We start from the raw sequence: 16,349 nt of genomic DNA, 5'->3' as shown, positions 1-16,349 counted from the left end.
CCCGAGGAGATCACGAATGTAAAATTAGAGAGATTCGAGCACGCACGGAGGCTTTCCAGCAGTCATTCTTTCCACGAACCATACGTGACTGGAACAGGAAAGGGAGGTAATGACAGTGGCACGTAAAGTGCCTCCGCCACACAGTGTTGGGTGGCTTGTGGAGTATAAATGTACATGTACATGTACAAGAGGAAGACCAAGAGACAGATGGCTGAAAGGGGTAGAGGAATGCGTCCAGAAGAAAGGAGAAGATTCGACCAAGGTGAAGACAGAGAGATGGTGGCAAGACAGAAGACGATGGAGAGGCTTATGTTCCATACAGACCTGGCCAGAGGCTGAAAACTGTCCAAGTTGATGATGATGACCACAGGAATTCAAAAATTATAGCAGAAATCCAAGTGCTTTCAAATCGAAACTGAAGAGTTTCCTCATGGGTCACTCCTTCTATTCTGTCAAGGAGTTCCTTGAAAAATTAAGCTGAATCTTATGTTTTATTGTTGATTGCTTTTACTTAAACTTATGGCTTGGCGTTTTTTGGGTTCACAAACATTTTATTTTGTCTGTTATTACTTTTACGTTGTAATTTCATGTACTGACATGTTCCATGAGCTTGGAGATTTGCTCCTCAATTTTGTCCTACAGAACTTGACATGTAAATAAATAACAGCACACCCAACACCATATTCATTCAGACAGCTGTAATTGTACACAAAGGTACTGTCACGAAGTTCCTCGTGAAGGCTGAAAGACTTACGGTGATATAGCGAGTCTGGAGTATTGTCCTTAGGAAGTGAATGAAGTCCTCGGTGAACTCGGGAACCACACGAAGCCAAGGTGGTGAAGAGTTCACACCTATCAGGAAAATGACAGGTAGCATTAAGTTAAGCTGCCGGAGTAATAGCCGAAAGCAAATATCAGGAGATAACAGAGAAGAGGGACGCATTCCATACTGGCAGTCAAAGTAGTCATTGAAGGAGGAGGAATGGGATAGGTGGACTGACATGGCAAATTGCATGCATATCCACTGAGGAGTACATCACCTCGGTATGACAGTGGTAGTTTGGTAGCATCTGCATGTAGACTTTCAAAGGGGCTGGCGTAAAAAGTGCCAGTGGCCAAATGGATGCCACAATAGTGGATTGTATTTAGATGGCATAAGATGGACGGATGTGCAGATGCGTAAGCGAAACACCCATAGTCTAGTTTCGAATGCACAGGAGATAGGTATGGCCAGAGAAGGGTGATCCAATCCACTCCTCATGAAGTACCACTTAGGACACGTAGGGCATTGAGGGACCAGATACAGTAGGTGGTCAGATAAGGACCAAGAAAGTTTTGTCCAAGCAGGAGCCCCAGGAATTTTGTAGCTTCAATGAAGGGAAGAGCAACAGGCCCAAGATGTGTCAAGACGGTGGTAGAAACCCAATGCATAACGAGAAATTCATACAAACAGTTTTGTCAGTGGAAAAGCGAAATCCATGTCAATGCTCCACGAATAAAGATGATCGAACAACGCTGAAGTTTCTGGTCCAGATGACAAGTCAGTGGAGAACTGCAATAGATTGCAAAATTGTTGAAAACAGGGGAGCCGGAGATGCTCAGAGGGAGATAGGCCGTAATAGGGTTATGGCGATAACAAAGAGGACGACACTCACGAAGGAACCCTGTTTTTCTGGATAAAGGTGTCCAAGAGGGTGGAACACACATGGACCTTGAAAGCTCTGTCTCTTAAAATTCCTGAAGGACATGGAGCAGGTGGCCTCGGCAGGCCCACATGTGGAGTATACAGAGGATACCAGTCCTCCAGCATGTGTCACAGGCTTTCTCCAAATCAAAAAACATGGGCACAGTCTGGTATTTCTGCAGAAAACCATTCACGACATGGGTTGACAAAGTGACAAGACAGTCAACTGCAGAACGGCATGCTCAAAATCCACATTGTACGGTTGTTAGTAAATTGCGAGACTCAAGCCACCGTACCAGCTGGTTGTGAATCATATGTTCCATCACCTCACTAACACAGCTGGCGAGAGAAATGAGGTAGTAGCTAGAAGGAAGTTGTTTATTCTTACTGGGCTTAGGTATGGGTATGACAGTGGCTTCACACCAGCATCTGGGAAATGTGCCCTGTGCCCAGGAGTGATTGTACTTATGAAGGAGAGTGTGGGAGGATTAGGAGAGTGTGGGAGGATTAGGAGAGTGTGGGAGGATTAGGAGAGTGTGTGAGGATTAGGAGAGTGTGGGAGGATTAGGAGAGTGTGGGAGGATTAGGAGAGTGTGGGAGGATTAGGATGAAGTGAGAGGATTAGGATGAAGTGAGAGCATAATCTAGCACCCTCATAGTAAAGGCAGCACTCACGATTCTGAGGAGAGGAGGGTATTGCTCGAATCTCCTCCATTCACTTCCTATGGAGTTAGAAATCTCCACAAAATAATAGTGCAAGGTGTTGGAGATAGCAAACAGGTCCACTAATACATCATCTGCTACTGTTCCGCTGGAAATATGGAAAAGGACCTTCATTCCAGAGAGCCATTGGAGGCTGGCCCACACAACGGTAGAGGGAGTGGAACTGTTTTTTTAAAAAAAGTAAATGAAATCCAGCTAGCTTTTTTGCTATCCCAAAGATCGCGACGACACTGTGCATGCAACTGTTTATAACGAATACAGATCACTGTCATAGAATGACGGTTAAAAATGCAGAGCGCACGAATTGCATCGCAGTGCACCTCGCTTCATCAAGGGACTGGGACATGGTATGACAAAGATGAAGTGTGAGGACTGGAATGTTCTGCGGTAAGGAGAAAGCTCATAAGGTAGTCTACCTTGTCATCAAAACTGGGGAAATGTTTATCGAAGGTGGCCAGGGAGGAGTAAAGCCTCCAGTCGACCTTAGAAGGCTGCCATTTGGGTGTGCACACAGATTTGGTAGGAGTGAACAAACGGATAGCACACGGAAAATGATTACTTGAGTACGTGTCAGAGAGAAAGGATCACTTGAGACGACGGGCGAGCTAGGTAGAGCAGAAGGAGATGTTCAAATGAGAACAGGTCTGCATGAAGTCTGAAAGGAACATGGATGCTCCCATGTTAAGACAAATGAAGTTAAGTTGATTGAGAAGGTTAGCCAAGAGGGCACCTCTGTGACATGTTCTGGGAGTGCCCTAAAGGGGATGGGGGATTGGGATGGTGAACATTTAAGTCACTGGGGAAAAAAAGGGGGGGTGAGGGAGTTGCCCAGTAAAGTGGAGGAAGTCTGCCCTCATGACAGTTGTGGAAGGATGTAAACAGTACAAAGGTGAAGTGAGGAAAGAAAATGAGAACTGTAACAGCTTGAAGCTGGGTAGCCACAGAAATGATTTGACTACGAATATCATCCTGGACGAGCAGCATTACTCTCCCATGAGATGGAATACTGTCCTCGGGAGGAAGGTCAAAGTGAAATGGAATGAAATGCAAGAGGTCAAAGTGATCATGACGACACAGTTTCGTTTCCTGGAAGCAGAGAACAAGGGGATGCTGCAACTCCAAGAGCAGCTGTAATTGTTAGATCTAAGGCCGTAAATGTTCCACTGGAGTGGTGTTATGATGGGGAAAGGGAAGGAGGGAAAAAAGGAAGGGGTATCACTTTTGTGGCTGCTGAGTGCCAGTCTATGAAGACACTCTGCTACAGGGTGCAGAGGATGGAGGATCCTGCTCCATGAGATCTACAGAGGTGTAGGCATTCTCCCTCTGCCGGTATGCAGAGAATACAGAGCAGAAAAATGGTTGGCTTTGTGCACTGGTGACACAGAGGTCAGCCGGGTGAGGGTAGCATGTGATGACACTGTTGAAGAGCATCTCCGAGTCAGCGATGGGGAAGACCATTTGCCTTTGTTTGATTTCTTGGAGCTTTTGCAGTTGGCATATGGCTATTCTGATATTTGTTGGCTTGAGGGACATAAAAAGTCATTGTGGCAGTATTCCTTTTGTCTTTTCTGGCCTGATGGCTGTAGCAGGTGATTTCGCACTATGACACAAAAGTTTGGTTGCTTGTTACACAGCTGGAGGAGGAGGAGACAGGGAAGCTACCGTGACACTGGGCGATTTTACAATCATGGTGCTGAATTTGAGGTCGCATGTTTGCATGGAAATGTCCTTCATGGAACAAGATGTAGCAAGAACAGTACTGTAAGTGCCGGATGGTAAAACACAGGGTTTCCAACTAGCCAACAACTGGTGAGTGACCGGGTAAGGCACTTTTTCCTTCAGCCGGATCTCCTGTATGGTCCATTCATCGAGATACATGGGATAATCTCAGGAGGAGGCTGCATCATTATCGCTGCAATTGATACAGTAGGGAGGAGGAGGGCAATCTCCATTGTCATCATCCCTACCACAGCTTACACATTTGGCCAGGTGTTGACAGGACATTCGAGTGTGGTTGTAACAATGACACTGGTAGCAGCGATGCGGGTTCCAAATGTGTGGTCATACTGTGCTAACATCATAGCCTACTTTGATCTCTGATGGAAGCACTACTCTATCAAACACGAGAAAAAGAGTGCATGTAAGCACTAAGAACGCATCTACCTTTTTCATTACCTGATGGATTCTAATGACACCCTGATCAAAGAGGTATGTTTGGATTTCTGCCTCGGTCAGACCATCGAGCAGCCTAGTGTAAACAACACCATGCGAAGAATTCACCATTAGATGGGCCTCAACACAAACAGGATAGCCATGCTTGAGAATCAGAAGTAGTCTCCAAAAACAAAGTGCCATTGCATAAACGGGGGCAGGATTTAACAGGGCCAGCAAATGCAATGCCTTTCTGAATAATACATCGATTTACCATAGCAAAGGACAGACTGTCTTCAGTAAATGCTACCACAAGTAACCGTGGTGCAACTGACAGGGTCTTTGAATCATTAGCCTCCTTCCATTTATGTTTAGTAGATGTACACTGTGAAGATGATGTTTGTCTTACTGCGAGAAAATTCTCCACGATTTCCAGTGTCTCCGATGGCATGCTCCTTCCATCTGGGGGCCCCCTCAGATGCAGGCGCACATGCCTTAGGTGATTGTTCACACATCAGATTACACCTTCCGAACACCTGACAGAGGGGCCAATTGGCAATTTTGGGAGGTAATAGCTAAGGCAATCGCCCTTCCCTGGGCTTGGCCTGTACCAAGGGGCACACGTGAAGCGTATCTGTCAACCCAGGGTTGGGAATTACATGTTACCTAGTCACCTGTTACACATCAGATGCGTGCGCCGGCCCTCAGGAGTGCACAGAAAGGAAGAAGAAGAAAAAGAGAAACACCCAATGCCTAAGTGGAGGAAGGATAGGAGAAGGGGAATGAAGGGAAAAAAATGAAAAAACAGTGGACAGACTGTTCTGATGTCAGGCTACTGAAAATTCAGAACACATTCCCAAAAACATCCCAAACATGTTCCCAAGGGAGGGTGAAAAGAATAGCAAGAGGGTAGACATGCAGCATGGAAGGGAAAAGATGCTGCAGAGGCTGGAGCTCCATGGTAGCCAAGCATAAACTCAACAAAGAGTGGTGACCCCCTGGCGAGATTAATTCACTGGTCATTTTCTGTACCTTATATTTTTCTATTTACGAACTGTCCTCAACTGCATCACTGAACAATGATGTCACCCAACATACTCACTGGCCTGATGCAGTCCCACTTTTATTTTTCTGATGATGGTACAAGTAACTATTAATGATTCTATTTCCTAGAATTATCAACTTACTTGCACTTCTCATTGCTTCCACGAAAAGAAGTTTGCTCATCACCATTGGAACATGCATTCTCATTACAATAATTAACTTATATGGAGTTTTATATAATTTACAACATTTTGCACAATCACTCATTGAAAGAAGAGTTTCATTAAAATATCTCAATATCCAAAAAAGGCACACCGCAACTGATAGTTGTTAGAGGACAGCATGTAAGTTGCACAGTTCCAAGGTGATCTAATCATAGATTAGATAATAAAGATTCTATTGAAACAAGAAAATTATTGGTATACAAAATCTGAAGATTTTCTGTTGCCTATTGTCTCAACATAGTCACAGGAGAAAAACTTTTATCGTACAAACTTAATGAAATTGTCTACTTACCACTAACACATCCTGCATAAAAAGACCTTCATAATAAATACCATCTAAGGTAACAATCAATCCACACCCGTGTTTCATATTATTGTTCCAAGTTCCCAAGTATTTTTCACCTAGAATGGAATTCAGAAAGATGACAATAATGAATGACTTTTTTACCTGTAATCTGGAAAAGCATATACTTAACCCTTTAACTGCTCTGGCCGTGTTAATGCGTGCGCCTTTGTACCTGTCCCTGTGTGCTCTGAACGTGATTACGCGTGCCACCAATCCTTTTACCTGGTACTCTGAACGTGTCTACGTGTAGACACGCTTTACGTGTAGACACGTTCAGAGTACCAGGTAAAAGGATTGGTGGCGCGCGTAATCACGTTCAGAGCACACAGGGACAGGTACAAAGGCGCGCGCATTAACACGGCCAGAGCAGTTAAAGGGTTAATATTTATGTATCAAGAGCAAAAATGTGATAGACTCTGAAAGGTACAGCAGACTTCAGACATAAAGTGAAGTTAATGAAAGATTTGCTTATCAATCCATGTAAATAAAATTGTAATAAAAAGTCAAATTCAAGTGCTTACACATTAAATGAGAGAGAGAGAGAGAGAGAGAGAGAGAGAGAGAGAAATTTATGAACATGGTGCAATTGGAATTCTGCACATAAATAATATGTCTTTGATAAAATTAACCCACTTACAACATATAAGAAATCTGCATAAATGTAATCATTTTGCCACCCAAAATAACAGGTAGTGAACAAAACGTGACATCAAGATGAATAAATACGAAGTGCTCTGATGCACATGCAGAATTTCTTCTTTCCTTATAGTATACTCATTTCAAGAAAAATTGTCATGGAATGGCAAGGTGCTACGTATGTTTAACTCACATTAGGTTTCTTTGTAGTGGTCATGTATTTTGTGTACACATTCTTGCCTCAAGTCCCTTGGGAGCTTGTTACACAAAAAAACACACTGACACATTACAAATCCAGGTGTTCACTGTGTGGCATGCAAGATTATTTCTTGCACTGAAATCAGTTATTTTTAAAATGATAAGTGCTTGACTGACTGATAATCCTGCTGTAGTACTTGTGCATATAGTAAAACCAAAATGTTCCTATAAGTAAAATACAAGACATATTTCATCTAAACTGAAAATATGAAGATGGAGTTCTAGGACAAAGTTTTACTGCAAATAATTGGCATTAACCCAATTCACAATCGAAAACACTCTTAAAATCTAGTAGCAATCAATTATTCCTGCCATAATTATTGATATAAACTAACAGAAGATGGTTCAAATGGCTCTGAGCACTATGGGACTTAATATCTACGGTCATCAGTCCCCTAGAACTTAGAACTACTTAAACCTAACTAACCTAAGGACATCACACAACACCAGGTTGTCACGAGGCAAACTAACAGAAGACAAAAGTGCTGGACAGTATTACATTTTTTTCCACTCGTTTACAAATATTTCTTAAAGTTACATAAAAAAATCTGCTTCCCAATTTGTTTACATAAATTATCCAATTTAACATTGGTATCATTGCACAGCAATTTTTAGCAAATAACTGACCATGAGTGAAAAATGTGGGAGCTGTTGTAGGATAGTAAGCAATGAGATTTCTTGTAAATTGTGCAGTTAGTGGTTTCACTGGTATGAATGCTATGAGGAGATCAGTAAGGAATCAGAGGGATTCTGTTCTGGCACTGCATCACACAGTGAACGAACATATTGATAGAGGAACAAGGAAGTTCAATCTATGGCCTTCACACATAGCTGAAAGACATGAGAAGTGAACTATGTAGTATTAGGAGGGGCAGGAGGTTGGAATCAATTCAGAAAAAAGAGAATGCACCCAGAGCTTTCACCAGCTGTCAGTGTAGAATTAGATAGAAAACATGCAAATTTCAGCTGTAATTAGGAAATTGAAGTTAGAGAGAGCTAGTGAGGAGGAGGAGGAGGAGGAGGAGGAGGAGGAAGAACTACTGGTAGTAACCATCAATGAGGTGTAGGCCACAGTTCCAGGAAACACTAGGTACAGAGTTCCAAGTCACCAGTATCTTCAAATCTGATAATGGATGTAAATGATGGCAGAAGACCTAAGCCTAGGTCCCAGGGGCCCTAAATAATGAAAATGAATTGACAAAGGCGCACGAAGTAGTAACAGTGGGCAGGCTGGGATCATTCTGGACAGGGGTAGACCATACAATATAGGTGGTGGCTTGGATATGATGGCTTTTTAGCTTGCAACACTACTGTGCACTTTGTTGTATTTACATAATGATCAGTCATGCATCAGCAATATCTACGAGGGAAACTTCCCAAAGCACCCCCCCCCCCCCCCCTCAGATTTTTTGGTAAGCTGGGCCAGTCGTCGCCCCTCAAAAACTGGACAGAGATCAAGCATGAAAACAGGAAGAAGGTGTACTAAACTGTGGAAAAAGAAGCAAAATAGAAACAGTGAATGGCCCAAGCTCAAAATGTGCAACATCAAACATATTTGTAAAGCCATGCCGTCTGTGAAGGGGGAGATCAGTATGCAAATCTCCCTTGTGGTGCTCTACATTTTCTCTTCACAAAATTATGAAATGTCCATCCAGTTATTGACATGTCTGTTTGCTGTATTCAAATTTGTGACTGTCATGGTGTAACATCTGTTTGCAATAGCAAGGTGTAAGGAAGGGCCCTCCAGACATACTCATTACTGCAGGCTCTGCATTGGGCAGTCTTTTACTCTTGATTTTGATAAATGATTTACCTTATTACTTGTCAGCAGCAGAAGCAGTGTTGTTCACAGATGATAGTAGTGTTTTTATTAAAGGGCATAATACAGCTGGTTTACAGCATAAAGTCTCTGTGACTCTGCAGGAAGCAGAGAGATGGTTCAGAGACAATTTCATTGTGATTAATGAGAAGAAAATGGTTACGGATCAGCTTTAGATACACAAGAACAAGAGCCAAAAAGCAATATAATTCTAGAATTAGCGGGCTATGGGAGTAAACAAACACCTTACACAAATGTTCTAGGAGCTTGGTTAGATGATCATTTAAGATCGGACAAGCATGTTGAGCTATTGAACAAAATGCTGAAGAAATATTATTATGTCTTAAGAATGTTCAAGGACTACTATAGCACTGAATCAGCACTGTGTGTTTACTGTGCAAATGTGCACTGCCCATTATGGTATCATGCAACATTCTGGGGAAATGTTAAGTTTAGAAAATATGTATGGAGTGTAGCCACGTATGGAAGTGAAATATGGACGATAAATAGTTTAGACAAGAAGGGAACAGAAGCTTTTGAAATGTGGTGTTACAGAAGAATGCTGAAGATTAGATGGGTAGATCACATAACAAATGAGGAGGTATTGAATAGAATTGGGGAGAAGAGGAGTTCGTAGCACAACTTGACTAGAAGAAGGGATCGGTTGGTAGGACATGTTCTGAGACATCAAGGGATCACCAATTTAGCACTGCAGGGCAGCGAGGAGGATAAAAATCGTAGAGGGAGACCAAGAGATGAATACACTAAGCAGATTCAGAAGGACGTAGGCTGCAGTAGGTACTGGGAGATGCAGAAGCTTGCACAGGATAGAGTAGCATGGAGAGCTGCATCAAACCACTCTCAGGACTGAAGACCACAACAACAACAACAACAACAACAACAACAACAGTAACAACAATGTCATTTTAAATTTAAAAAATCAGCATAAGGATAATGAAAAGGATTACCAATATAGTAATGTGCAAGAATACTTTTAAAGAATTTAAGACACTTCCAGCATTTCATATATATGTATGTGCATGCCCTTAAATCACATACTTCTACATCTACACATATTCTACATAAGTAACCTTATAGTGTGTGGTGGAAGGTATTTCAGGTATCATTACCCTCTTGTCACCTGTCTTGCACTGTTTGTGAATCATGTGTGGGAAGAATAACTGTTGATGAGCATCCATATGAGCTCTAATTGAATTTTCTATTTGTGATCATATCGTGAGATGTCTGTAGAAGGAAATAATACGTTGCCCAGCTCTTCTTGGAACATACAACGGAATTTCAATAGTAAACTTCACTATGACGCACAGTACCTCTCTTGTAGAATCTGCCACTGGAATTCATTGAGGATCTCTGTAACACTCTTGCACTTACTAAATGATCCAGTGAGAAAAAGTGCCTCTCACTGTCAGATCTTCTGTATATCTTTTATTAATTCACATTGATAAGGGTCCCAGACCATCAATCAATCGAGTGTTTTCAACATTATACAGACAAACTTATAACCAAGAAGTGAGAAGCAGGAATTATTTTCAGACAAGATTGTAGAAAGGCCTTATACCAGAAAAAAAGTAAGATTAGGGCTTAATGCCCGATTGACATAGAGGTCATTAAAGATGGGGTACAAGCTCAGAATATTTCAAGGATGGGGATGGAAATCACTGTGCTCTTTCAAAGGAACCATACAGGCCTTTGCCTTGAGTAATTTAAGGAAACAACAGAAAACATAAATCTGGACAGGCAGTTACACCAATGCACCAATATCCTCCTGAACGCGGGTCCAGTGTGCTTAACATTGTGCCACCTCGCTAGGTTGTATATAAACCTAAAATAACATCCAGGGCATAGCGTGCAGAAATAAAGAACATAAAAAAGTTACATACATTTAAGAAAGAACTGGAAAAGATGCTAATATTTAATAGTTTCTATTGCACTGAGGGAATACACAAATTATTCAAGGGAATACACAAATTACTCATGGCAACAGAGGTCTGTCACTGTTCCGGACTGTGTATGTTGTGTTTTACTTTGTCTTCCCACAAAGAATGTTTCTGCTGCTGCTCTGTTTTTATTGTTTCAGGCTGTTGGGCACCCAGAAAGTTGTTGAACTGAGTGTAGTGAGGAGCAAAAATAACTGTGAGAGTGAAATTATGGACGTGAAGATGTGCACACTCATTTGTGTGTGTGTGTGTGTGTGTGTGTGTACACTAAACTCTGGAAGTCATGAGATATGAATTAGAACATAACAGTTTCACTGCTATTGTTTATCATTATGGCAAAAATTATTTACATTTTGTGCATTATATATTCTATATTATTATAAGGCTGAAATGGTCACCTGTCCTAGATGTGGATATTCTATCCTATGCCTACTTGGGGCAACAAAAATATGATTTTCAGTATTTCACAAAATTACTGACTGACTTTTAAACATTTACAATGATGTCATAATCCACTTACTAAAAAGTATAACCTTATGTAAAAGTGTGAATGTATTAAGAAAGGTATTCAAATTAAAAGTTGCCTATATATCTTCAGGCAGTGCAACTCACTGTGTGCAATTTACTCAGACTATATTCGTCAAGTATTTGAGAATGAGAGCACTTACGAACCCCCAACTCCCACAATATAATGAATGGAAAAAAAGTTTATCAACTACTACATTTTTGCTGTTCGTGTAGTAAACCAACCGCTTCAGGGGTGACATTTTAATTTATTGTTTCTTTATTACTGACTCCATTCAGATCACATATTGCAGATGGTATCCACTTACCTCACTGAAGATACGTATAAAATTACATCATTGTACAGCACACAGTTTAGGCTTATCAGTTTTGCTTTTACTGTAGCTTACTTAATTTTTGTAGGCAAATTTGAGGTAGCATATTGAGGTATCAAGTTGAGACAAACAGTTTGATATGGGACACTTGTGGCTTATCAAGTTCTTGAGAAAAAAATGAGCAGGAACTTTTTTGTAGGAAATTTAATATAGTTTAATTTTGTACTGCAACACGATTTCGCTGGAGGGTGCGGTTTTCGAGTTATTCAAGAAAAATGTACAAGAGTGATATTAAATGTGTTCTACCTCGGAAACCATTCGGAATAGAGCATACGTCCATATGAAGGGTTTTGTTCAGAATCACTAACACTATCACCCCTCAAAGCACGTACCTTTCCTCCAGACTCACCCTTATATAATGTACTTTGAGTACTTTGATGCTAAAGCTACAAACCTTATAGATTATTGATAATAAGTAAATTTATTGCTATTTTGCAACACAAATCCATTACATTGACAAACCCAGAATGGATGGCCCTCTATTGCTATCTGTCTTACAGGTAGCATATGAAAAGTTGCTCAATTACCCTAGGGAATTGCAGGATGCACAGGAAAATTAAGTATTGAAAAGTTAATTATTAAATCCACTGTGCAGTACTGATCAAGTCCTATTTAAATGTGCATTATATCAGTGTAAATGTTAATTTTATTTTTTTATTATCACAGAATGCATTTTGCTTTGCTTTCCTTTTGATAAATTACTCAATTTTTGAACTCATTTTTTTTTCTTTTCAAAAAGTTTGCACCCCTCATTTAGCATTATCACCACCCACCCCCCTCCCCTACAGAGGCAGTATGCTCCACAGGTTGAGAATCACTGCCCTATGGAATACACTGATTTTTCTGAGAATTCCAAACATCTCCCACCACTTTATAACATAGAATACTTTTCTCAATTTGACAAATCCTACGAAAGTGTCTTGATTTTTCTAAGTCTTGCTTCCATCATCAAGCACAATGTTAGAACTGTCACTCTGGTGCCTTTTATGTTTCTTGAAGGTAAACAGATTGTCATCTAATAGATCCTGAAGTCTAGTTTCGATTCTTCTGTATATTGTTCAGGTCGAGAACTTTGATGCATGAGCTGTCAAGAGGAAGGTGCAATAGTCCTCACATTTATTTGCCTTTGCTATCTTTGAAGTTGCACTGGAGATATTCTTACAAAAGTCTGACAGTATGTTTCCTATCTCACAGATTCTATTCACAAACTTGAATAATTGTTTGGTTGCTAAAGCTGTCTGCAGCAGTGTGAACATGTACTGTGAGCAAAAGATCAAACAATACTTAAGAAAAGATTACAGATGTGAAAACAGGTGGCCTTATGAACAGCTGCAGAAGAGTTTCCTGCACATGAGCCTGACTATTGCTGAGCCATACTCTCAATTGTGTCATGTGGAGGCAAGAAACTAGGTCGACTCTGCCTAATAAAGGAAACAGTTGTAAGAAGGATGGTAAATGTGGGAAGACATTGTCACTCTTTTCAAAAATCTCACAGTTCAACATAAGAACAGAAGAAAGATGTGTTGCTCAATATGCTGTAGTGAATGCAAAGAAATTTAAATTTATGAGTCTAAACAAGAGACAAAATGTTGCTTGCGAACACAGTTTCATAACCATCTCACCAGTTTGTCACAAAATCTAAGTTGAAACAATTGCTCTTTTGACATTTCAATGACTTTTTCAACAGGGAGCTTGTAAGCAATTCATGACCAAGACCCAGAGTGCCAAGTAGCTTGGAATGGCCGCTGTATCATTCTGTACTCTATGGCATCGTTTGAATGTGGTACTGAGGTGCTTGGGTCAGCACATTGCTCTCCTGGCCTTTGTCAGCTTCTCAGAGCATGGAATTACTACTTTTCATGAAAGCCGTTTCTCAATTGGCCTCAAAAGGCTCAGTGCCCCCTGGTCAAGTCACACAAATGGACCACTTAGCAACAGAGGCTACCCGATAGCTTAAAATTTTAGGCAGGCTTGCCACTGCCTTGCATACCACCCACAGACAGTCACTGTAGATGCGCATCAGTCTGGAAATCACCTCATAAGCTGTAAGTAAAAAGTGTGTGCGCACATGCAGGGTGCACTTACATGCCACCCATCAATCATCTGAAAGTGAATGATTTCCTGTCCTCAATGTTTGCTTATCTCCATCTTGGAAGTACTGCTAATTTGGAGCTTTTCATAATACACATTGTTACCTCTAAATCTAATGACAATAACAAGCATCCAATAACTTTTCATGAGAATGAAAGACATATGAACATTCTCAAATATTGAGAAATGTATTTTGCAGTAAATAAAAAATATAAAGCTAACCTGTTACAATGTCATCCATGACTCCATATCCTTGCTTCACACCTGAGACCCATTCTCCAATGTAAACAGATGCTACCGATGCCATGAAATGTCCCTGCTTATGAACACCATGACCACTTGGAACACCATCCTTGAAACAGCCTTCATACAAGTCACCACATGCGTACCTTAACAACCAATGAAAGTATGCTATTTCAATCTGATTTGTCTGTGGAACAGGAAAGCAGACAAATTGAAGAGTAAGCGTATGCAACAAACTTATACACTGAGCTAAATCAATAGTGCTGTTTGTTTAAACTAATTCTGAAGTTTGACAATATTATGGAAAGGATAGATTGCTACTCACCAAATAGTGGAGATGCTGAGTCATGTATGGGCACAACAGAAAGACTGCTCAACAAGTAAGCTTTTGGCCAAAAGGCCTCCTTCTGAAGTAGACAACACTCCCTCTTATTCACTCAAAAACACCTCATTCGTGCACAACCACTGTGTCTGGCCACTGAGTTCAGACTGTGAGCAACTGCACATGTGGGAGAAGCAATCTGGGCAGTGGGGGATGGGGTGTAGGCTGGGACGGGGAGCAGGAGTAGCAGTCTTCATTTTCATAATATTGTTGTTATTCCATCGTGGAATTTCCATTGTTTAATTTAATGTAATTTATTACATCACGCAAAGAGCCATGATTTTCTGTTCAGAGTAATTTATTCACATTTTTCTTTACATATCAATTGTAGTACTTCATATTCAGCATGGCAATGGCTGGGAAAGATAGTATGACTCCCTCTTATTCACTCAAAAACACCTCATTCGTGCACAACCACTGTGTCTGACCACTGAGTTCAGACTGTGAGCAACTGCACATGTGGGAGAAGCAATCTGGGCAGTGGGGGATGAGGTGTAGGCTGGGACGGGGAGGAGGAGTAGCAGTCTTCATTTTCATAATATTGTTGTTATTCCATCGTGGAATTTCCATTGTTTAATTTAATGTAATTTATTACATCACGCAAAGAGCCATGATTTTCTGTTCAGAGTAATTTATTCACATTTTTCTTTACATATCAATTGTAGTACTTCATATTCAACATGGCAATGGCTGGGAAAGATAGTATGAATAGCTAAAATCAAACAATGGAAAGTCCAGGTTTTTAATATCAATAGCTTTAGTTTTTAAGTTGATACTACACTTTGGCATTGCAGCTCACTCCAGGTACTATATAGCAGTGTTCCCAATAAAAAAGAAAGTGTCAGTTTCAATAAAGTACATTACATAATCATACTTCACACTGAACACAGTACGGCAGTTGGAAAACATTTCTGGATGTGGCAGACATATTATGGATGTCATTTACATTAGGCAGACAATTATATTTGATGGCTGTAATGCATATTTCCTGACTGAGATCCAAACACAACAACCTGTACTACATGATATGCCACGGAATTTCAGGCAATAATTTGATTATCATAATGTGGACACTAGCAGAAATATTCTATTTTCAGTACCAAATGAATTGGTTCCATATGTAAAACAAGGGATAGTTGCAAGGTGATAAAAAAAAAATCGACTTCACTAGCTAGGAGAAAGATTTGATTTGAACTCAACAAAAACAGATATGGGGAGAGCCTGAACATGTATTGTGCACTGGTTGTATGGCCAACCATTACATATTGTTTTTTTTCCAATGTATTAGTAGTAATTTAGCAATAAGTTTATGATAAGACTGACCTAAAGGTTAAATCTTGTAATAAAAACACAGTTTCAACACATTGTTAGCTATATGGCACATATCTTTGTAGCAAGTCAAAATTAGTATCTGGTTATCTTGGTAACAAGTTTGTTGGTCATGCATCTAATAGTTATTAAATACTGCGTACTAAACTAAACTTTGTTTTTCTAAAAATATAATATAGTAACATTTTTACTAGTGTATTCTGTAAGAGACATGCATTGGAGTTTGGGCTAAATATAGAAAAGTCATGGAAATACATAAAGCTGCAACCAGTTACTTTTTTGAAATAGTTATTTATTTATTCCATGAACTGGTTTTAGACCCCTTTCAGGCCACCTTCAGATGGTTTTCAATAAGTTAATAGCTATTTCAGGCATAATGCATCCACCACCCAGCATTATGTTAGAAATAGCTTCGTAACTTATCGAAAACCATCTGAAGACAAGCCTGAAAAGGTTCAAAAACCTATTCATGGACTGAATAAATAACTATTTGAAAAAGTGATCAGTTGCAGTTTTATGTATTTACATTGAATAAACAGTCACGGGATAAAAGAAAATCCAG

At 40.3% G+C, this 16,349-nt stretch overlaps 1 protein-coding gene across 1 annotated transcript in view; it reads right to left on the bottom strand.

Moving 5' to 3' along the window:
• LOC126458544 (alsin) overlaps positions 1-16,349 on the bottom strand; it is a 180,671-nt gene that overhangs the window by 57,630 nt on the left and 106,692 nt on the right. Inside the window, exons 6-7 of the mRNA XM_050095661.1 lie at positions 14,056-14,222; positions 6,119-6,228 (exon numbers count right to left, since the gene is read on the bottom strand). Of these exons, the coding sequence (XP_049951618.1) occupies positions 6,119-6,228; positions 14,056-14,222 (277 nt within the window). The remainder of the gene's footprint in view (positions 1-6,118; positions 6,229-14,055; positions 14,223-16,349) is intronic.

The sequence above is a fragment of the Schistocerca serialis genome, chromosome 2, assembly GCF_023864345.2.
Source record: "Schistocerca serialis cubense isolate TAMUIC-IGC-003099 chromosome 2, iqSchSeri2.2, whole genome shotgun sequence".
Classification (NCBI taxonomy): domain Eukaryota; kingdom Metazoa; phylum Arthropoda; class Insecta; order Orthoptera; family Acrididae; genus Schistocerca; species Schistocerca serialis.
This window is presented reverse-complemented; position numbering and strand designations above follow the sequence as displayed.